This window comes from Myotis davidii, unplaced genomic scaffold (assembly GCF_000327345.1).
Source record: "Myotis davidii unplaced genomic scaffold, ASM32734v1 scaffold452, whole genome shotgun sequence".
In the NCBI taxonomy this organism is placed as follows: Eukaryota; Metazoa; Chordata; class Mammalia; order Chiroptera; family Vespertilionidae; genus Myotis; species Myotis davidii.
The window spans coordinates 2165597-2188828 of NW_006284245.1; the positions used below are offsets into that span (position 1 = coordinate 2165597).

Genomic DNA, 23232 nt, shown 5'->3' on the forward strand with positions numbered 1-23232 from the left:
CGGGGGACCCGCAACTACAAGAAGACCCTGCTCCTACGGCACCACGTCTCCACGGAGCACAAGCTCCACGAAGCCAACGTCCAGGTACGGTCGGGTCCCGCTCCTGCCCGCCCCGGTCCTGGCGGGGAAGGGCGGTCAGCTCCGCGCGCTGCTCTCCCCGGGGAGCATCCTTGCGGCGGGAGAGGGGCGGGCCCCGTGGGCGTGGGAGGTGGGGACGCCCAGGAGCAAGTTTTCAGAAGCGAATCGGGGAGTTGGGGAGGGCGGGGGAATGACAGTTTATTCATCGGAGCGCTGACTTTATTTCGTTGTTTTACGACTTATTTTGCCCCATCGGATTGAATAAAAAAGAAAACTTAGGAAAGCGGGGTTGAAGGCTTTAACCCGGAAAGGTTGACTCTGCGGTCAAAAGTTTCATTGCCTGTGATTTTTGAAAAGCTCCTTCGGTTCAGTGTTTTATAGCATGCTGGTGGAAGTCAAACCTGGGAGCTCTTTGAAGAATGAATTAAACAATTTCCTTAACCTTTGATGCCACCCCTTTTAGGAAAACATCCAGCCGAGAAAACTCTTTACATCAAGTCAGAATAGTTTGAAATATGAGAGCAGTATGTAAATGTAGTGGAAGCTATTTGCTTAACACTCCTTTCTCTTGTACATAATTTTACTAAATTCATCTTCTTTGAACTTGTTGAACTTTGCTTTGGGTAAATTACTGTAGTTTTTGCCTGTTCTACCCAGATTTCTGTGTTGAGATTTTATATAATCCGCCTTTTTCAAAAGTTGATTTGACTGGTAGAGTACATATTTATCAAACTCCTTGAAAGCGAGTCCTTAGTTACAAAACAAGTAAGATGCACACTGGTTCTTCCTTTTTTGTTTTAATATTTCCATTCTAGAGAGAGTAGCCCTGACCATTTTGATAATCCCCTTTCAGGCCTAGCAGAGGTTGATCAGTTCTCCTTTAGGACTTTTTGGACAACCTGTGCTGGCGGGTGGGATTTGATCTTTTGTACTTGTAGCCAGTCATTGGCTTAGAAAGTGGACTTGTAGATGGTAGCCCCCCTGTTTATTGGAATGATCTTGGTGCTCAGAACACTTACACTGGAGTTAATTAAGCAGCATCTAGTAACTCCATAGCCCAGAACCTTCTCAGGAGTTAAGGCTTGAACTTTAAAGTGTAGGTTTATTTTTCCCAGGGGACAGTGGCAATAGTTTTGCACAAATTTTAACTGCCTAAGCCCAGAAGGAAGGTTATTTAAAGATACAAGGCCCAGAAAGGTTAAGTAAATTGTCCTGAGCCTTAGAGCCCTTGGTGATAACTGAGACTAGAGCCTGTGAGGAATGTTGTAATGGGGAAAGAACGGGGTTTGGAGTAAATCTGGGTTCAGATCGCAGCTTTCTGCAATTACTAGCTTTGTGAGCTTGGGCCATGGAGTGAAATAGAACTAACATTTCCTTGTCTTCCATATGCCAAATACGCATTTACCTTAACTCTGCAAAATCATCATTTTGCTCTCATTTTACAGAAGAGGAGTCTGAGGCTTTAAAGGGTTAAGTATATACTTCTGAAGTTAATTAGTAAAATGATGGAGATGGGAAACTTGTGAAAATGAAAGTAGACTTTTCTAAATAATGGTAGGTTGGTTATTCAGAAAAATTAAAATAGACAATTAGAACTTTCTTAATATACTAGTTCAATGGGCCAGTTGCTTCTCTTATCAGCATAGTCTCTCCCTGTAGGCAAAGCTGAATGGAAATGCAGATTATAATTAGCTGCTTAGTGAACGTGAAATCGGAGGAAGGGGAATTAGTTGGATCACCTTATGATAGACTTGGTGCAGTGCATGTATTCTCCCCCAGGCATGCATCCGGGTCTGGGAATTCACTCCTGGGTAAAATCATTATTAAACTTGATCTCTGAATTATCCCTCCCTTCCCATCTCCTTTGCCCCCTTGAAGCTCTCTTTTTATAGATCTTTTATGCAGCCCATCTTCTTTTTCTTGAGACATTCTTTCATCAGACTGAGGGGATACAGTTTACTTTGAGGCTATATATTGGTTCCCTTGGTTGGATTTTGGATGTTTCCACTCTGAATTGATCCTAATCATTTGTCTATGTTAATTCTAGCTAACCTTAGTTTGGGGTGTTAATTTGCTATTGTGTGTGCCTTGCAGGTACCACATACATTTCTCCTTGTTAATACGAGTGACAGGTTCAAGAACTGACTTATCCTGTGGACAGTTCGTTTTTTTCCATTATCCTGCAGTCTTTGATTACCAGTAGGAGGCAGTATAACACAGAATGTAAGAGCATTTTCGGGTTTAAGGTTAGGGGGACCTGAATCCTAATTCTCTTTATTGGCAAGCAAAACTTAGCTTCTCATGTATGCAGAGTATATATGCCAGCACATAATCACTTAGTAAACGAGGACTATTTTATCATCGTTCTTATTTTCTTTGCAGATAAGTGTAACAAGATGCTTTTTGCGGCCTGGTGTTTCTCATGTCTTAGTGTTACCAGTTTTATCAGTTAGGAGGCCACTTTATCTCACGCAATCACACTGATTCTAGAGAGCAAACCAGTTCCCTTTTTCATACCTTCTGAGACCTTGGCCATCCAGTTCTTTGAACGTTCTGAGATTTCTCATCACACATGCCATTTTTCTCAGCTCCATAAAAAAATGCCTTGCATCAACTTCCCCCTGTCTTAAAAACATTGAAATAAGAGTGTTAGGGTTAGTTCTTCAGGCAAGAATTCAGTTGGAGGTTGGGGTAGTTCACTTTATTACATACACACTCTGTGTTTGTTGTTTTAAGGAGGCCTGTTTTTGAGAGGAGTTTGGCCAAATCTTAGTATGTCATTAAGAGTTACTTTTCTTATTTTTTCTGTAGGTAAGAAAAGCTCTTTTTCATTAATTTCATGGCGGTGACTAAAACATTATAGCACCTTAAAAAGTTTGATATTCTTGTTAATGGATGTTAGTTGTGAAGGACTCCTCATGGAAGAGTCTGTAAATAAGTTTTCAGAATCTGTTCTGGGCCTTCAGTTTCAAAGAGAAGCCTGTAATTCTTTATAAGCATATGTGAGTATAACATGTAAGGGACAGCATATAGTGAGGGAGGGAGAGGGAGAGAGAGAAACATCAATGATGAGAATCATCTATTGGCTGCCTCCTGCACGCCCCCTACTGGGGGTTGAGCCTGCAACCCCAGGAATGCGCCCTTACCTGGAACCTAACTGTGACCTGGTTCATAGGTTGACCCTCAATCCCAGAGTCACACCGGCCAGTCTATACTTTGTATTTTGAGTAACAACTGACTGTGTCTTTATAGAAGTTCAATAATTAGCTCATACAGGAATTGACCATTTGGCCTAGAGGACTTTAAAAAATGGTTTTAACAGTGATTATTCCACTGTCTGTTGGTTCAGGTCACTTTCTACCCACTTATAAAATTTCATAGCTTACATTGCACATTGTGCCAGCCCTTTCCAGTTTACTAACCCTGAGACAAGCACTCAGATGTATTGGTGTTATGCATTTACTTAGCCTTTCCAGAAAGTAAATGCTGAATTCAGATCTGGTCTGGTTGACATTATTAAGTGGACTATGTTGAGGTCATCACTAAAGCAAAGGTGAAGCAAAGCTACCAGCCTTCTTTGAATTTGGCAACAATATGGCTCAAGGATTATTGTTTTTACAATTTAGGAGGAAAATCTGAAAACCCTCTCACTAAGAAGAAGAAATATTAAAGATGAACCTATGCCCATTAAAGAACCACTTTGTAGAATATTATTTGTATAGGTCCTAACATTGTGTTTGAATCCATAATTGTTTTTTGAAAGGGGACTGTAATTCTGGGCAGGGAAGTAAATGCTAATTGCTTGTTGGTTTTTAGCTAAATAGCATTTTCTTATTTATTGATTGACTACAGTTGAGTTCCCTGCTTGCAGCTGAATTTATCTCTCTCTCTCCCTCAGAGGGTGGTGTAGATTTCCCTAGTCATTACCTAGCTCCCCAGGCTGTGATGCTTTCTCCCCAACCCCCACAATCCAGTTAATCACTCAAGTTCTGATTTTTACCTCCCAAACTCTGCCTCACCACCTCTCCCCCTATTAACATTCTCCATCTTCCCTAGTTAAGGTCCTTGATTATTGCAAGTATGTTACACTGTTAACAGTGGCTTCCGCTGGTCAGTATCTCCAGTCCTAGTCCCCCAGTATTAATCCTCTACTTAGCTCCGGTCATCTCTTCCACTAATCCAATCAGATCACTCTGCTTCTAAAGCTCTGGCACCTATAGAAGACATTCTTAATCTTGTTGGGGGTTCTAATCTCTTAATAATCTGATGAAAGCTGTAGAAACTTTTAAGTGTTAGTGAGTGCACATTTGCATATCTTGGGTTTTTGGATCATCCTGGAGTATTTTAAGAAATCTGGAATTGTAAGGATATTGTATCCATCTTGGTTCTTTTTCTTCCACTATCTACTTTGCTTAGAATGCACATCCTTCCATCCTTCTCTTTCATCTTCTAAGTCTCTGCTCAAATCTTTCCTCCAATCACCTCCGCCCCCCACCTCCTGAGAGAAATCTGGATTAGATGCACCTCCTGTGCGTCTAACACCCTTGTCATATTCTTCAGTGCTTTAGGAGTCCTGATCACTAGTGATAACTTTTTGCCTTTAGTATAAGAATTTCTTATTTGGTTCAGCAAATAATATTGGCCATTTATTTTAGCTATATTTCACCCAAATCCTCAAGTAATACTCCCCTTGGAAAGCAACACGCACTAACTTGTAAACCATTTGTTTCCAAGGGCACATTTAATAGGTGCTCTGATCAGTAGTGGAAAAGAAGTTGCTAGCGTTGCTTGTAAATTAGGGAACATCACTGTTATACAATAGTAATGAGAGAAAAAGTGGTTGAATAACTGTGCTTGATTTGTGTAGTTTTGTTTAAAATAGAATGGGCAAATGTTTTGGTGTACAGGCTTTTGTCTGAGTTATTTTTTAAATTTAGGATATTTGGTCTGATAATGGCGGGGAATTTCAGAACTTGGGACTAGCCCAGGAAATTGAGAACACAACGACCAGAGCCTGAAATGGTCACTACAGTTAGACATAGCCATGTCCTTCCTGCAGCGTGGGTGCTGAATGTGCTTCGAAGCAGCTCCTGCTTTGCTAATGCTAATGCACTGAAGAGTAATTCTTAATTCTTGTCCTTACGTTATATTTCAAGAAGGACATGATGCATGTTACTCTGTAAATGAAATCCTGCTGACTCTTATTCAGGTGTTCGCGTGCACCAAGCTGTCACACTTTCCTCTCAGCACTGGGATGTGAGCACTTGTGGTGATTACTAATGTTAGTGTACGTTCAGCCCTCTGCACCTGCAGATTCTGCATCCACCCATTCAACCAGCTGCAGGTCAAACATGTTGGGAAAAACAACATCGTTGTACTATGGAGTTAGGGCGGCTATGGTTGAGCTTGTACTGAAGATGCACGGACTTTTTTCTTGTCATTATTCCCTGAACAACTCAGTATAACTATTTACACAGCATTTCCATTGTAGTGGGTATTATAAGTAATGTAGAGATTATTTAAAATACACAGGAGGATATGCAAGTACTACCTATTTTATATGAGGAACTTGAGTTTAACATTTATGTTTTCCATTCGCTTATAGGAATCAGAAATACCTTCAGAAGAGGGATACTGTGACTTTAATAGTAGGCCAAATGAAAACTCTTATTGCTGTCAACTTCTTGGACAATTAAATGAGCAGAGAAAGAAAGGTATTCTTTGTGATGTCAGCATTGTGGTGAGCGGAAAAATCTTTAAAGCTCATAAGAACATCCTGGTTGCAGGCAGCCGTTTCTTTAAGACTTTATATTGCTTTTCCAACAAAGAAAGCCCTAACCAAAACAATACTACCCACTTAGATATTGCTGCAGTTCAAGGTTTCTCCGTCATCTTGGACTTCCTGTACTCTGGTAACCTGGTGCTCACGAGTCAAAATGCCGTTGAAGTGATGACCGTGGCCAGCTACCTGCAGATGAGCAAAGTTGTCCAGACTTGCCAAAATTTCATCAAAGATGCCTTAAATATAAGCATTAAATCTGAAGCTCCGGAGTCTGTGGTTGTGGACTACAACAACAGAAAACCAGTCAGTAGAGATGGTCTGTCTGCATCGCGGGATCAAAAAATTGCCAGTTTTTGGGCAACACGGAATCTTACCAATTTGGCAAGTAGTGTAAAAACTGAAAATGATGGTTGCAGTGTCGATGAGGGCCAAATGGAGAACTACCAAATGAATGACAGTGGTTGGGCTCAGGATGGTTCACCTGAATTGGCTGAAAGTGAAGCCCCAAGTCAAACAAAAGTGTTTATTTGGAATAATATGGGCTCCCAGGGAATTCAAGAAACTGGCAACAAAACAAGGAGGAAAAAACAAACTGCAAAGAGATTTATTTATAATATACCGCCTAATAATGGAACAAGTTTAGAAGATCGCTCAGTGATGCAGCCACCTGTTGCCTATCCAGAAGAAGATATGTCATTCCGTGATGCAGCAACCTGTTGCCTATCCAGAAGAAGATATGTCATTCATTAAGGAAGAACCAGGTAAATACTGTGCATACAAAGTTGCTTCAGTTTTCATTATAATTCCATTTGGCTATAATGTTGAAGTATGCTTTTTAAAGTTTTTTGTCATTATAAAATACATGTAACTAATAAGAAATTTGAATATTTAAAATAGGGTGAAATTATTCAAGCACATAATTTTGGAATCTTAGTATTTTCTCTAGGCCTGTGGCTGTGGGTTATGCAAAGGCTGTGTTAATAATCAGGCATTTGCCTATATTGTTTGGCATGCAGACGTCACTAAATGTTTAGTAATTTGACTTTCCTGCTTTAGACTCTGCTTACCCTTTTTGCACCCAGTCCTGGAAAGGATAAGTTCTTTAGTTGTAAGATGTAGTTTGTTATTTCAGAACATTTTTGATACCTAGTTAATATACTTTACTCTCTTAAAAATATATTTTTTATTGACTTCAGAGAGAGAGAGAAACATCAATGATGAGAGAGAAGCATTGATTGGCTGCCTCCTACATACCCCTACTGGGATTGAGCCTGCAACCCAGGCCTGTGCCCTGACCAGAATTGAACCCTAACCTGGTTCGTGGGTTGATGCTTAACCACCGAGCCACATTGCCCAGGCAGCATCCTTTACTCTTTAATGTTTTCGGTAAATTAAACATTTACAAGTGTTTACAGATTTTTGCAAATGGTAATAGTGTTATTCTCATTTGTGTAGAGCTGCTGTTCTCACAGTAAATATTACAGAAGCTGGAATATTTTAAATTTGTCCCACTCTTACCTCATTTTCCTTAGTTAAGAGAGGCCTCTGAAATTTTTCTTTGAGACTTTTCAGTATATCAAAGGAGTATGTACAAGAATCTTAGCATGTCATATTTGTTGTGTGGGTTTTCAAAAAAGTCGGGTGCAGGGCATCATTGAGGAGTGGAAATAGATTGGAACTTTGCCTTAACGTAAATTGACTGCCCCGTCTAACTTTTTATTTGAAGCAGCAGCCTGGTGGGTTGGGGTTTTCTCTGCAGACCCCACACTTGTCCAGCCGCACGTGATATAATGCTTGCTTTGCCCTGAAGCTCTGTAGCTGTTCAGTGTCTGATTTCCATGATGGTGATCATGTGGGGGTGGAGTACTTTCTGTTAAAAAGAATTACTGTTTTTATTTCCTTTTCCCTTTGGCAAAGGGCAAAATGTCATAGTAATCCTGTGAAATGGTTCCTCTGGCTTTTTAGGTTTGGGTTTAGTTTTCATCGGTAGAAATTTTGCTTGTTTGAACATCAGGTGTGTGTAGTAAACACTGTTTGCTGGTCTTCTCCATCCGGTTTATAAGAGTTAGGACACAATTGATATAGAGCCAGGAATTGACAAATTTTTACTATAAAGGGCCAAACAGTAACTATTTTGGCTTTGCTGGTCATAAGGTCAGTTACTTAACTCAGCCATTGTAGCATGAAAACAGTCATACAGGATAGAAACATGCACATGGATGTGTTCCAAGAAAGCTGGATTGACGACCCTTGGTATAGAACAGTGGGTGTCAGTCGTGCCTGTATGTTGGCATTGTTATGCCCAGATTTCAAGATTCCCAAGAGCCCACCAGGGAGCCAGCGAGTCCGATGCAAAAGCAAAGAGTCCTGTATTTCGAACTAGTTCGGCTCCCCGACCACACTCATCGATGCAACGGTAAGCCCAGTGGCAGAGAGAGCTAGCCCGATGTGAAGAGGAGTTTTATAGGGGGGTGGAGAAAGGGCAGGAGAGGAGACTGTGGGCTCCGCCGATTGGCCAGGCGCAAGTCGGTGTCTCATTACACGGAATGTGGTCATATTGATGGCATGCACTTCCCTTGATTATCATTGGTTAGTCCAGAGAAATCCTGGGTGTGGCTAGCAGAGGCTTGGGCTTCCGGGAAGAAGCCTTGCCGAGCACATGGCTCTGTCCAAAAATGGAGGACCCAGGGTAAGATGGAGGGTGTAGTCCTCGCCCTTTCAGGCATCACTTGGGTCTCTCCATTAGTTATTCTGGTTAGTTGGTCTGGGATGCGGTCTGGTTGGTAGGTTTGCTATAAGGTATACAGGTGATTATAATGTGAGCCAAGGATGAGAACCACTCAAAGAGAGGAAAGAACCCTGATAGATTCAGGATTTGGAAATGAGCTCTTCTCCGTACCCACTATGTGACCATGATCAAATTAACTCTTATCCTCAATTTCCTCATCTTTAAAATGTACATAAAAACACAACAGCGATCATGGTCATTTTAATCCCTCTTAAAGTTGGGAGGCTATTGAGGTTATTTAAAATCGGTTTTCCAGTACAGTGTAATTCCCACCAAATTCTATATAAAATGGTCTTATATTTCCAGCTTGCCTTTCTGTTTGAATACTTACAATACTTTTATAAGCAGCCTATTCCAGTGTAGGATAGTTAACTATGATTATTGGGAAGTTATTTTATATTGAGCCAAAAATTGCTTTGCTTTAACTACTAAATTCTGTCATTTTTGTCAGTATAATCTGAGCCCAACCTCTAACCTCTAATCTGCCTGATAACTCTTCAGATATTAGCATTTAAAGAATTTCCCTGAAGTCGTCTGGGCTAAGTGCTGTACCTCCCACCTTGTGGATTTTTTTCAGTCATAGACATCACCTGGCTTGTTTCACCTGAAGTTTTGGTGGACAGAATAGACTATACCTCTTAGGCAAGTTCTGACCAGTAGAGAACACAGTGGGTCTGTGTTTACTGAGGGTCAGGCCTTGCTCAAGGTCATTCAGCTAGGAGATAATAGAGGCAGGTCTCATGTTTTGTTAAGACTGTCTACTACAGTGATTCTCAACCTTCTCGCCCTTCAAAAACAGTTCCTCATGTTGTGATCCAACCACAAAATTATTTTCGTTGCTACTTCCTAACTGTAATGTTGCTACTGTTATGAATCATAATGTAAATATCTGATATGCAGGATGGTCTTAGGCGACCCCTGTGAAAGGGTCGTTCAGCGGCTAAAGGGGTCGCGACCCATAGGTTGAGAACCGCTGGTTTAGTACAAGCATGTCAAACTCAAAGGCTATCACGGGCCAAATAAGGTGTAAGTTTGTGGGGGCCGCAAAAAAACAAAAGCTTCAATTTTCATAGAAATGTAGGTTTATTTCTATAGAGACATGCTAAATACAGAGCTGAAATAAACGAGTCATCATTAACATAAAATAATAGAACGTTTAAATAAACTATTTTTTCTTGAATATTAATTTACCAGACACTGAATAACTGCACAAAGTAATAAACATAATGCAAATCTATTTTTCTTGTTCTCCAAAAGCGGAATACTTCCTGTTGCACACACCAAACAAGTCTGTACAAGACTAATGACGTGGCAGTTGTCTGCTAAAATATTCGCTGCTAGTATTAGTGGAGAGGAATGGTGCGCCTGCGCATAGGGCGAGTGAGGGAAATGAATCCACCATGATTATAGTAATCAGTCATTAGCGAACATTGTAGCTCTATTAATAAGTATTTATAATTATTTATAATAGGATATTGTTAAATTTAGTTGAAATTTTTATTAAAATGTATTTTACATACCGTTATATTAGCTGGGCCACAAAAATACTTGTGGGCTGCATGTGGCCCGAGGGCCGTGAGTTTGACATGCTTGAGCTTCTAGACCAGTGATTCTCAACCTGTGGGTCGTGACCCCTTTGGCGGTTGAACGACCCTTTCACAGGGGTTGCCTAAGACCATCCTGCTTATCAGATATTTACATTACGATTCATAACAGTAGCAACATTACAGTTATGAAGTAGCAACGAAAATACTTTCATGGTTGGGTCACAACATGAGGAACTGTATTTAAAGGGCCAGAAGGTTGAGAACCACTGTAATCTAGACCCATTCTTTTTTAAAAACTAGTCCCTTTTAAAACTTCAAATATTTTTATGAACCCCACACATTGATTATACTTTCATTTCATTTTATTAAGTAAATAGAGGAAGTTTTCAGTGAAATAAATGCTTTTAAAATAATTTAAGGTTCTATACCTAAATGTCTGGAGAGTTGCGAACTCTTCACTTTCTCTCCAAGCATTGCTTGGCACATTTGGGTTTCTTAAGCTTACAGTTTGTATAGCACAGCTCTAAAAATAATGTCTTTTTGCCGCATAATGTTGAAGCTGGTTTTTGGATGCCTCAAAGAAATGTTGTAAGATATTAAGAGAAGAAGACACACCCATAGATATCAGGAACTTGATTCGGAGGGTATTTTTAATCAGAGGCTAGCATGTCTGTTATTGGACTCACTACTCAAAGTTAGATCCGCTTTGAACTAACATAAAGATTACTTCCACTGCCCAAAAAGCCCCACGGGCCACCTCTTCACTCCTCCCTCCCTGTCCTCAGACTTCCTGCAGCAATTGGCCTTTCACATCTCTCTGGCCTTTTCATAAGTGCCATATAGTCTAAGCAGCTTCTTTCAAAGGGGGACAGCCGTCCTGCAGGGTGACAGGCTTTTGGCACTGGATTCTGGAAGGAATCTTCCGTGCGGTTTTGTCGAGTTGACACCAACCAGTATGACAGACAGCGTCCTCAGAAGCATCCTCTAGTGATGCAGCAGCAGACTATGTAATTGATTTCTATCTTTCATAGAAGCTGAGAGAATCCTATACTGATGACTAGATTTTCTTAATACTGTACAAGTACTCGGGAACAAGGTGGTCTTGGTCAAGGGATACAGTTCATCTAAAAGCTCCTTTCTCTCATCTGTATTTCTGATGGGAAAACAGCTGCACAACATTTGTGAATTGAGTTGAGTTGGGTTTAAGCTTTACATTTTCAGTTTTTATAACTGCCTTTTGTCTAAAAAACCTAATTTGAGTATTTATTTATTTTTTTTTTAATATATTTTATTGATTTTCTACAGAGAGGAAAGGAGAGAGATAGTTAGAAACATCGATGAGAGAGAAGTATCGATCAGCCGCCTCCTGCACACCCCCCACTGGGGATGTGCCCACAACCAAGGTACATGCCCTTGACCGGAATCGAACCCGGGACCTTTCAGTCCGCAGGCCGACGCTCTATCCACTGAGCCAAACCGGTCCCGGCAATTTGAGTATTTATTAAACAATTTTGAGAAAATAATGCTCAAACTCAGTATTTTTAAGATACCCTAATATGGCACATACTTGAAATGAATTATTTCTTCTAATTAGAGTAAACTCTGTAATTAGTTACCAGCTGACCACCACTTCTGCCCTGTTGTGTTTTGGGTGATAGTTGGTACTTGGCATTATTTTCATGTGCTGCAGAATCTAAAAATGCTTTCTAAGTGACCATATTTTTTAAGTTATTAAACATCTTTACACTTGAAAAATGACCATATGATTTGAGACTTCTAATATTTTGACCATGTCACATAGGTTTGCTGTGTGAACTATTTAAAATATGTTTAAAAACCATGGAGCTTGGGCTTTGGACTCAGTTTTGCCACTTAACTAGCCCTGAGTTTATCCCACATAATGTCTCTAGTGGTTCTCCACCTTCTGGCCCTTCAAACACAGTTCCTCATGTTGTGACCCAACCATAAAATTATTTTCGTTGCTACTTCATAACTAATGTTGCCACTGTTGTGAATCATAATGTAAATATCTGATATGCAGGATGGTCTTAGGCGACCCCTGTGAAAGGGTCGTTTGACCCCCGAAGGGGTCGCGACGCACTAGTTGAGAACCGCTGCAATGGAAAGGAAGGAAGGAAAATGTCTTAATTCTAAAATCTTGAAAGCTGTAAAGCTACCTAAAGCTTTTTCTTAATCATTTTTATAACAAAACCTGATACCCAGTTGGCGGCAAAACCAGCTATCGATAGGCTTACTCCCTTAGCTGTGAATCTGTGTTTTGTTGCGGAAGTGCTGTTTTGATTGCAGGATGCTATACAGACCCCACCGGGAGTGTTGTAGTTAATTACTTTCTAAGCCCTGAAATGTCTGCCTTCTGTACCTCACCTCAGGGGTTTTTCAGATAACAGGTGATGGGCCTGGATCTTGGGCTAGTTTTCTTCCTCTGAGGCAGTGTTTGGCAAACTGCGGCTCGCGAGCCACACGCGGCTCTTTGGCTCATTGAGTGTGGCTCTTCCACAAAAGAGCGACTTCTGCGCATGGGCCACGAAGTTTCATTCGCACTGTACATGCACGCCTGCACATGGTATTTTGTGGAAGAGCCACACTCAAGGGGCCAAAGAGCCACATGTGGCTCGTGAGCTGCAGTTTGCCGACCACTGCTCTAAGGCAGTGGTTCTCAACCTAGGCTGCACATTAGAATCACCTGGGAATCTTTTTAAAATCCTGATTTCTGGGCCTCGCACTGCTGTAAGGATTCCAGATGTTCTTCCTCATCTTCCCTGCATCCTTTTGGTTGAGTATAATTTAAGTGATGATATTGTTTTTAATAAACTGTTATAATTGGGTTTTAAATAGTAGTTTGAAAGTCTGGTGCTCATTAAAAAATTTTAATACTGTACAAATACCCAGGAACAAGGTGGTCTTGGTCATGTTTACTAATTTGAGAGAGAAAGAGAGAAACATTGATCGGTTGCCTCCCATATATGCCCCAACCAAGGATCTAACCTGAAACCTAGGTATGTGCCCTGACTGGGAATCGAACCTGCAACCTTTTGGTGTATGGGATGATGCTCCAACCAACTGAGCCACCCTGGCTAGGACCCTGATACTCATTAAAAAAAAAATATCCACCAGTAGTTAATGGGCTATAAAATATAGTAATGCCTAAGACTCTTCAATATTTAATCTTGAAAGAATGCTAGTAGGCATCTATATGGTGGTAAGCCTATGTTGCCATCTCTTTCCCCTTCTCTGAATTGCTCCACCTGTATTCTTTCCTCCGTTTGCCGTATTTGTTTGACCCAAAAGATGGCTGTGGTAACCTAAGTGAGAGAGAGCCCTGAGGACACAGATGGTGTGGCCAGACCCCCGCTGGGTGCTGAGGAGGCTTGTGTGGACCTGGGAGAAGGACATCTTTGTGGTTTCCACCTGCTAAGGGCATTACATTTTCTAAACCCAAATCGGAGTTTCTGTTACACTGAATGTTTGATTTCTGACACAACTTTAATATTCTGGGTGACCAGATAGTTTTAAATTTTCAGAGCTTTCCTTTCCAGAAAAATTGTTATATCCAAATATTATATTTCTGGGACTCCAAAGTAGTTTTCCACATCATAACACGAGGAAATTTGGTAATAAAAGTTTTATTTAAAATTCCAAGAAACTAAGCAACATGCCAGATGATGTTGATATAAGACTGAGCACATGTGTTCACAGTCGGGTGGCCGTGGTACCCAGTGCAGTGTGATAGGTGCTCAGTAAGAAGCATGGGGAGAGCTTACTGCAGAGGCAGCAGTGGGCTTGGCCCTCATATGGTGGGGTTTGCCAGGAGGGAGAAGGACGTTCCCTGCTGCAGCTGACAAGTTGGAATAGTGGGTAAAAGAATAGAAAGGGGCTGTCACAGGGAGATGGGGTTGGTGGGTAGGTTAGGGCCAGACTGTGATTCTCTGTTTGACGTCGTAATTGTGAAATTCTTTTAAATTCTGAGAAACAAGAGGTTTTTACTAGAGATTGGATCTGTTTATATTTGCCTTTAACACAAAAGCATTTGTAGGGTGTTGTTCATGGAGTGGGAAGTGACCTGGGAGCCCGGTGCGGTCTGGTCATGGCAGAGTGCCCGCCTTGAGGAGTGTGAGGGAACGGCAGAGCCCAGGCTGGGAGGCTCAGTTCCGCATGGAGGGGATCTGCTGCAGGAGCTCAAGGGTGCTTTACTGCATAGACCACATCGCAACCTCCACTGAATGAGGGAAATACTGATCTCAGTGAAGGAAGTGAAAAAACCTGTACCTGTTCATAAAAACACTAGAGGCCCAGGGCACAAAATTCGTGCGCTGGGGTGGGGGGTGGGGGGGGGGTGTTTCTCAGCCTGGCCTGCTCTCTCTCACAGTCCAGGAGCCCTCGGGAGATGTCTGACTGATGGCTTAGGCCCACCATAAGTCGGACATCCTTAGTGCTGCTGCGGAGGCGGGAGAGTCTGTGTTGAGTGTCTGCCCCCTGGTGGTCAGTGTGCATCATAACGACTGGTCATTTGGCCGTTTGGTCGATTTGCATATTAGCCTTTTATTATATAGGATGCTCTTTCCATTGCTTGTGAACTAGATTTTTAAAAAACCCATGACCTACAAGAGGTCATGTTTTAAAAAGGCAAGACATGTTAATCAGAGAATTATTTTAAAAATGAATTCTGAGGAGGAGGTTGCTATATTATTTTTTTTATATTATTGATTTCAGAGAGGGAGAGAAAGATAGAAACATCAATAATGAGAAAGAATCATTGATCAGCTGCCTCCCAAACCCCCCTACTGGGGATCCAGCCGACAATCCAGTCATGTGTCCTCATGGTTCATAGACTGAGGCTCAACCACTGAGTAATACTGGCTGGGCTGGAGGATGCTTTAAAGATAATGTATAAGTGCAAAGAACAGTAATAGCTGACATTGAAGGTCCATTTAAGATTTTGAAATGGTTGTATTAAATAAAGAGAAGTTAATAAAGTTGAATGCTGGTTTAGCAGAATGTAGTGAGGGTTATCTTTGCTCCTTTAGCAGAACAGTATATCAAGTATCACTAGAAAGTGAGTTTAAGGTGGACAGCATTGCAAATTGAGCCCTTTTTGGTTGTTTGCTGTGCACCGGGCCACACACCTGGTGCTTGTAACACATTACCAGGAGTTGAGTCAACGAGCAATGCAGCTCTCTACCTCTAGCAGCTAGAGTCTAGCTTAACCTTAGCTCCCTCATGCAATGAGGATACGAACATTCTTACTATTGTGACATAACATATGGAAAGTTTGCATGAGAAAGCATATACAAAAGGACTTACTGCTTGATGCATAAACTCTGTTCTTTGTCTTCTTTGAGGGAGGGGTCTGCTATTACCTGTTCATGGGAGAAAGACATTTGTAAAAATAAAAGAAATTATACATGGCTTATCATTTAGCTCTGATGATTCGAATCATATTACACAGCACACATAATACCTGCTACCATTCAGAAAGCTGTTATCTTGTGAAACTAATGTTTTAATAGTTCTTTAAAAGGTCTGACAATTGTAGAGAGATCTTAGCCCTTTTTGCTAAGTTTAAATGAAGTGAAAGATTTCCATAGCAGTCATGAATATTAGAACAGCAAATATGTTAAAGAGTTTACTTTTTAATCTTATCATTTTAGAGAAAAAGATGGTGAGGAAGATTTACTGCCTTTGCTTCCCAGCGAAGCAAATTCGTCCCTATATCAAGTGAACAGTTGGTTGCCTGGCTTCTCTCCCACTCACATCAGCGAAACTGATGAGAAGTGAGTTGCTAGGCAGTTTGGCTGGTGTCACGTAAGGCCCAGAATGATGTGATGTATTGCTTCATGCATTAAGCATGCTACTTAGGAAAGCTGTTGTCAGCTTGGCAGAGCTCACCTGTGTTGAGGTTTGTTTTTAATACCAAGAACCAAGTAGCTGGTACCTCTCCAAAGAGATTTACTGTCTAGCATGGGTGTGGTTTTGTGCGGAGGGGAAATATTGCACACAGGATGACTATACTAGCCATCTATTATTGCTGTTGTGTACGTAGTGTCCGTGTAGGATTAAAGATTACAAGTTAAATTCTAATACTTTCAAGATGGGGTAGAAGACGGGAGATGTCTGTTTTAAGAACCAGCAGAGGAAAGCCTTGAACAAATCACTACAGAATGTTACATAAATAGAATACCCCATATTGACAAACCGTTGTGGGAATTTGACACATGCCCTCTTAACAGGCTACACTTTCGAATTACTGTTTTTAAAAGACAGAAACTTAGTAACATTGTTTGGATAGTGATTTGCATTTTATTTTTGAACTTCAAAATACATTTAACTTTTCATAGGAAAACAAAGATACTGAATTTCACTTATTTTTCAGTGTATGGACTGTTTAGTGTGATTGTCCACCTGAAAACTGAGAAATTTTTCTTCAAACACCATTAATTACAACTAAACTAGTAATGTTGCAAAGGGCAGATTATTTAAGTAGCATTTAACATTTCTTGAAAAGCTTTTTATTTGTTATGCATTTTGATAAATATCCTATCTAATAGAGGTAATATGCAAATTGACCATCACTCCAACACACAGATGGCTGCCCCCATGTGGACACAAGAAGATCGCCACAAGATGGCCAGAGGGGAGGGCAATTGTGGGCGATCAGGCCAGCAGGAGAGGGCAGTTGGGAGAGACTAGGCCTGCAAGGGAGGGCAGTTGGGGGCGATCAGGCCTGCTGGGGAGCGCAATTAGGGATGACCGGGCCAGCAGGGGAGGGCAGTTAGGGGTGACCAGGCCGGCAGGGGAGGGCAGTTAGGGGTGACGAGGCCGGCAGGGGAGCAGTTAGGTATCGATCAGGCTGGCAGGCAAGTGGTTGGGAGACAGCAGTCCTGCATTGTGAGAGGGATGTCCTAAACAGGCAGTCAGACATCCCTTGAGAGGCCCCAGATTGGAGAGGGTGCAGGCTGGGCTGAGGGACATACCCCCCATGCACGAATTTCATGCACCGGGCCTCTAGTTGGGAAAATAAGACCCAAATAGTGTTCTGCTCTGAAGGACCAGGTGAAGGAGTGTGGTCTGTTTACTTCTCAGTCATCCTCCTGACGTCCCACCTATTTCATACACTGGCATCACCCTCCCATCTACTGGACAGAAAAGTCCTGAGTGCTGCCTTCCAACTCCTCTCTGGACAGATGTTCCTTGATCTCTCTCCTGTTACCCAAACAGACTCCCTGGGAACCTTACAAACCTGACCATTTCTTTTTGTGATATTTCTTCAATAGCTTTAACTTCTCCCCTTCTTAGTGACTTCTTCCTTTCAGCATTGAAATATGTTTATTACTTTCATCTTGTAAATGACAAAACTCTTACTCTATTCGGCACTCTTCCCTTTTACAGCCAAAGTTCTCAAATTGTATTATCTCCTAATTCATTATCTCCCATTCTTTTTTTTAATATATTTTATTGATTTTTTTACAGAGAGGAAGGGAGAGGGATAGAGAGTTAGAAACATTGATGAGAGAGAAACATCGATTAGCCACCTCCTGCACACCTCCTACTGGGGATGTCCCTGCAACCCAGGTACAAGCCCTTGACCGGAATCGAACCTGGGACCTTTCAGTCTGCAGGCTGATGCTCTCTCTACTGAGCCAAACCGGTTAGGGCTATCTCCCATTTTTAACACAGGCCATTGTAACTTCGTGCTTGCCCCCACCCACCCACTGAGGTGCTCAGGATTCTTGGGTGAAGTGAAAGTGACTCATATTTCAGGCTTCATCTTGAATTCTTGACAGCACTGTCACAGTGGACCACTTCTTGAAATACTTTTCTGAAAATCTTTTTATACCCTTTGGTAGATTATTAAATGCTAGGATTCCTCAAGGCCTCATCTGTTTACTCCCATGGCTTTATTTGCCATGTGTATTCTAACAACTCAAACATTTTTGTCCCCAGCTCAAGCACCAAATCTATAGTTTTTGGTACTAAATTTCTCCACCTGGAAGAAAAAAATACAGCCCTAAGTCTTCCCTGAGCATCAGAGTCCCCTGGAGGGCTCACTAACTCCAGGCTGCTGGCCCGCCTCCACAGTCTCTGGGAGGCCTGTGGCGGGCCTGAGATGCCATTTCTAGGAAGTTCCCAGCTAGCACTGCTGCTGGGGGCGGACTGCACGAGCACTGTGGCGCGGTCCTCAATCACAGAAGCAAAGTAGCCTGTTCACAGCGGGGCCGTGGCAGAGCTGGTCCCAGGAAGTCCTAGCGCTGCCTTCTTCACCCCGTCCCACCCCAGGCATGTTATTCAGCCTTGTTCTGAAGTACGTTTCACTCAGTAAAGTTCACAATTGAACTTCCTACACCTCCTGTTCCCTCCAGAATGGGCTCTTTCCTCAGGTTCCCAGCTGCCATTAGCACCAGTCTGGAAACGTACTCATGACTTATGCGCTCACCCCAGCACCCAGTCTGTCACCAAACCCTGTCAGTTTTCCCCCACAAACTCAAATTCATCCACTTTTCTCCATTTGCCATGGCCATTCAAGCAAGTCACAAGCCACCACCAGCTCTCACTTGTAGTATTAAAATAGCTTCCTAACTGGTCTCCCTGTATCTCCTCTTGCCCTCCTTTGATTCATTCCTACACCAGGAATATTTTTGTTGTGTTTTTTTGTTTGTTTTTTTAAGACAAATGAGACTAGCAGCCTGTTTAAAACCCTTTTATTGCTCTTAGCAAAAAAAGGCCAATTCTTTACGGAAGCCTGCAGGAGCCTACATCACTATTTGTGTCTATTTGGGATCAATTAAACTATTCTTCTCTTGGTCATGATGGAAGTGTTATCCTACTGGCCTCGTAGTATGAAAGTACCAGATCTGGTGGGTGGTTTGGGGTTTAGAGCTGCACTAGAACCACTGCTGGGTAGCCTTTCATTGTATGATTATATTTGCCCCCCGTAAACTTTTTAACTGTTTAAACTTTTAAAGATTTGGTGCTTGAGCTGGGGACAAAAATGTTTGAGTCGTTAGAATACACATGGCAATTAAAGCCATGGGAGTAATAACAGCACTTTTAAACTTTTTAACAGCAATACTTTTAGTATTGAGAGTCGGAGCAGTACAGAATGGTGGTACCAAGGATGGGTCTTGAATAGAAGGCAGGAGAGGGACAGTCCATAGTACGCGGCATTGTAACACTGTCTTCAGAAACGTGCGACTCATCTGGGAGAGTAGATGGTGCCAGTGGGTGAGTCTAGATTCCTAAGCAGGCACCTGAAACATTACCTTGGACTCAGAGGAGTTTGAAGATGATCGTAAAAGCTGTGGTTAACCGTGGGCAATCGTAAGGAAAGGAGCAACTTAAAGATTGATGTTTTTGGAAGATCTCTCAGGCAGTGTGTGGGGAGAGTGGTGGTGGGAGCACTGTATTCAGGAAGCAAGGAGACCAAGGAACTGTTTGAGTCGTTTACTCACTAATCAGGAGAGTAAAGACAAGAGCCAGTTGCAGGCAGTGGTAGAGAAATGAAGAGATGGAACAGATTTAAAGGGATTAACACATTAGTGAGCTTTTTTCTTGTGTGCTGCCTATCACATCCTTTCCACAGTTCACTATGAACTCTTGGGAATGACCTCTTCTCTGATAGCTTCCTTTTTATTTTAGCTTTATATTTCTTTCCCACCTCTGAGCCATATGATGTTTTATACATCTAGTACTTTGTACCAGCAGTAGTCGTCCTCTGTTGGGTGCCAGACATCATAATTATAACCCTTGGTTTGCAGTAACCTAATTTCTCTGTCAAATCTGATACAAGTAGATGCATGTGAGAAAACTGACATGCGCTCATGTGGCCAGTAGCAAATGGAGCTGGAGGACCTGAGCACCGGGCTCGCAGCTCATGCTCTCCAGTGCGCCATGCTTGCTGCTGAGTGCGCACTTACTCCTGTGGTTGGAAATCAGGTCTTGCCCTTCTGTGCCTTGCGGTGTTGAGCATGTGTTCAGCACTTGCAGACAGCCCTCTGTGTGTCCAAGAAACAGTTCCAGGAGGGAGTGTGTTGGGTGGCGGCTGTGGTGCGGCTGTAATAACAGATGACTCTCCATCTCTTTCAGATCTGGATGGTGCTCTGCTCCCGGGGCCGGACTGTGACAGGACTGTGAACGCAAACGTGCTGGCAGAAGCCAGCTTGGGGCAGGATGCAGGCGATGCTGGTAGGCACAGCAGGACTTGTTGTTGTCGACAGTATTACAGTGTCCCTTTAACCCCCCTCCACGGTGCAGTAAGAATTTAAAAAGAATACATTTAAGAGGATTTGAGGATTGGGAGGTGTTTGTGTACATGTTTACTAAGGACCTACTCCAGTTTCTTTTTCGTAAAGGAGAGGATTATATGTAAGTACTTTCATCTGTGGTGTCTGTGATGATGATGGACTTTGGAAGCCTGTAAATAAAAAGATAGGCATTTCTCCTTTGTTGGGTGGACATTGTAAAACTCAATATCAAAGTAATTATGATGACTTCTGTTAAAGCAGCGGTTCTCAATCTTGGCTGCACATTAGAATCATCTGGGAATCTTTTTAAAATCCTGATTTCTGGGCCTCATCTTCTGGAAATTCTATTTCTTTGTTACTAATGTTGTGGCCTCACCCCATAACAAAGAAACAGAATTTCCAGAGGATGATGCCCAGAAATCAGGATTTTAAAAAGATTCCCAGGTGATTCTAATATTCAGCCAAGGTTGAGAACCACTGTGTTAAAGTATAGATGGCATGAGAATGGTAATTATTAGAATGATTAATGTATTTTAATTAGCTTTGATATAAAATAATTGGCTGTTGCTGGCTACAAAAAATATTAATTCTAAATAGTAATATTTACCTGGTATATCAGCTGTACTTTAGGGAACAAAGAATTCATGCACATTCCACAGAATTACATGAATACATTATGAGTCAGTTAGAAAGGGAAAGCTTTCTTTACAGAAGAAGGACAAGCTAATAAATATAGAAGAATGATATTTGTGCATCCCCACAGGAAATAACTCAAGAACATCACTCTATAGTGATAGGTTGATGGGCTTCCAGGACTGAGCACAGGGATGTGGGAATGGAAGGTTTACAGAGTGATGGTGTCTTCAGTCACAAAGAGGAAAAGGTGGCTGTACAATAAAGAGGTCTGATGAGTGACCATCACCGAGTGATCAGACATAGTGCTACAGTGAAAGGAACCGGAACACGGGCCTCCTGACGCACAGTGTTTATGGTGTTCTTGCCCCAGATCTGATCACACAGGAAAGATGGACGTAAGTCCAGCTAGTCCAGATTCTAAAATCTAGTGCCAGGAAAAACAAGCAGAGGGACCATGGATTGAGGGGACCAACCAAGCACACAGTGTCCATCATGACTATATCATGAGTCCCAACAAGGACTAAAGGGGCATTTGGGGCACAGCTGGATATTTAAATATGTCGTATGGATTAAATGACAGGTGTTGAACAACTTTAAATTTCTTGGATGTGATAAAGGTGCTGTGGTTATGTGGGAGAAAGTTCTAGAAGATGCACACTGTGTTTAGGGGTGAAGTGATGGTTGTACAGCTGGTTTTCAAATAGACATCAAAGGTGTGTGTATGTATTGCAGAGCATTCTGCAAAATGAACATTTGTTGAATGTACATAAAGGGATATAGATGGTCATTGTTTCAGCTTGTGTAGCCTCGACATTTTTTAAAGAATTGATGGGGAGGGGACTACTAGGAGTACTTCTTACCAAAAGCTGTTGGGCTTCTGAAGTCAGAATACACCAGCAAAAAACGAAGCTAAAACTCGGAGAAGCTCCCTTAAGGTGGTTTCTCCTAACTGTTGAAAGAATTTACAAAAAAGGTTTTGAAGTTAGCAGTTTACAGATTATTTGATTTAGAGTCACTTGTCTTTAGGGGACACTTTGATTCATTGGATTTTTTGCAACTGAGACCAGTCTTTATCTTAAAATTGTGACTATAAAAACATTGTTGTCTTCTTAGTTTGCCATTATCCTATATAATAAAGATGTAATATGCAAATGGTTGCTATGCCGTGAAGTGTAATGGCTGACTGCATAACGACCAGATCATGGATCAGGTGGGGCAGCAAGCTCAAGCAGGGCAGGTTAGGGCAGCAAGCTATGAGGGACTGAGCGGGCCGGGGCGGGGGGGCAAGTGTCCCACCCCAGCCATGGAGAGCCATGGGCAGTGGGCGTGGAGCGGCCAGGCCCCGCAGAGAGCTACTGGCGCACGGATTCATGCACAGGGCTACTAGTGGAATCATAAGTAAGCACAATTTTGCAGTAGATTTTCAATGACTTTAGTGATCCTTCAGTGGGTTAAATTACAAAGGAACCTTTCTTCAAGCTGCTCTTAGGTATCCTACAAGATAGCCCATTATTGTAAGAATTGGGAGAGGTGACTAAGTTTGGGATAAGCCTTCCTTAATTTAAATTATTTTGAATTTCAGAATGCTCTCTTGCCTATTATCATGAATGCTTTTTGTTATGTCTTTACTGTAGGTTATTTAGAAAAACATGGAATTTCAAGTATTAAAAATCTTTAATTCTGACTCTTGGATTATCAGTTCATGTTTTAGGCTATTCTGTCTGTTCCTTTATGTAATGAATAATATTTAGTTGATATCAGCATATCTAACATGATTTCTTATGTTAATTTTTCAAGTATTTTGACCATGTCAGAAATACCATTTGCCAGATACCATTTATTCAACAAATAACTGAAGAGTATGTTTTGGACATTAAAAACACAAAGGCAAGCCCTGACTGGTTTGGCTCAGTGGATGGAGCGTCGGCCTGCAGACTGAAGGGTCCCAGGTTCGATTCTGGTCAAGGGCATGTACCTTGGTTGTGGGCACATCCCCGGTAGGGGGTGTGCAGGAGGCAGCTGATCGATGTTTCTCTCTCATTGATGTTTCTGACTCTCCCTCTCCTTTCCTATCTGTAAAAAAAAAAAAAATCAGTAAAATATATTTTAAAAAAATACAAAGGAAAGACAGGCATTGATTTG

The 23232-nt window shown here is 41.8% G+C and overlaps 1 protein-coding gene across 1 annotated transcript in view; it reads left to right on the forward strand.

The window, feature by feature from the left end:
* Positions 1–3: 3 nt before the first annotated feature.
* ZBTB10 (zinc finger and BTB domain containing 10) overlaps positions 4–23232 on the forward strand; it is a gene marked incomplete at its 5' end in the record, with an annotated part of 28030 nt that continues 4801 nt past the window's right edge. The window contains 4 exons of the mRNA XM_006754305.1: positions 4–84; positions 5684–6529; positions 6570–6621; positions 20297–20395. Coding sequence (XP_006754368.1) covers positions 4–84; positions 5684–6529; positions 6570–6621; positions 20297–20395 — 1078 coding nt within the window. The remainder of the gene's footprint in view (positions 85–5683; positions 6530–6569; positions 6622–20296; positions 20396–23232) is intronic.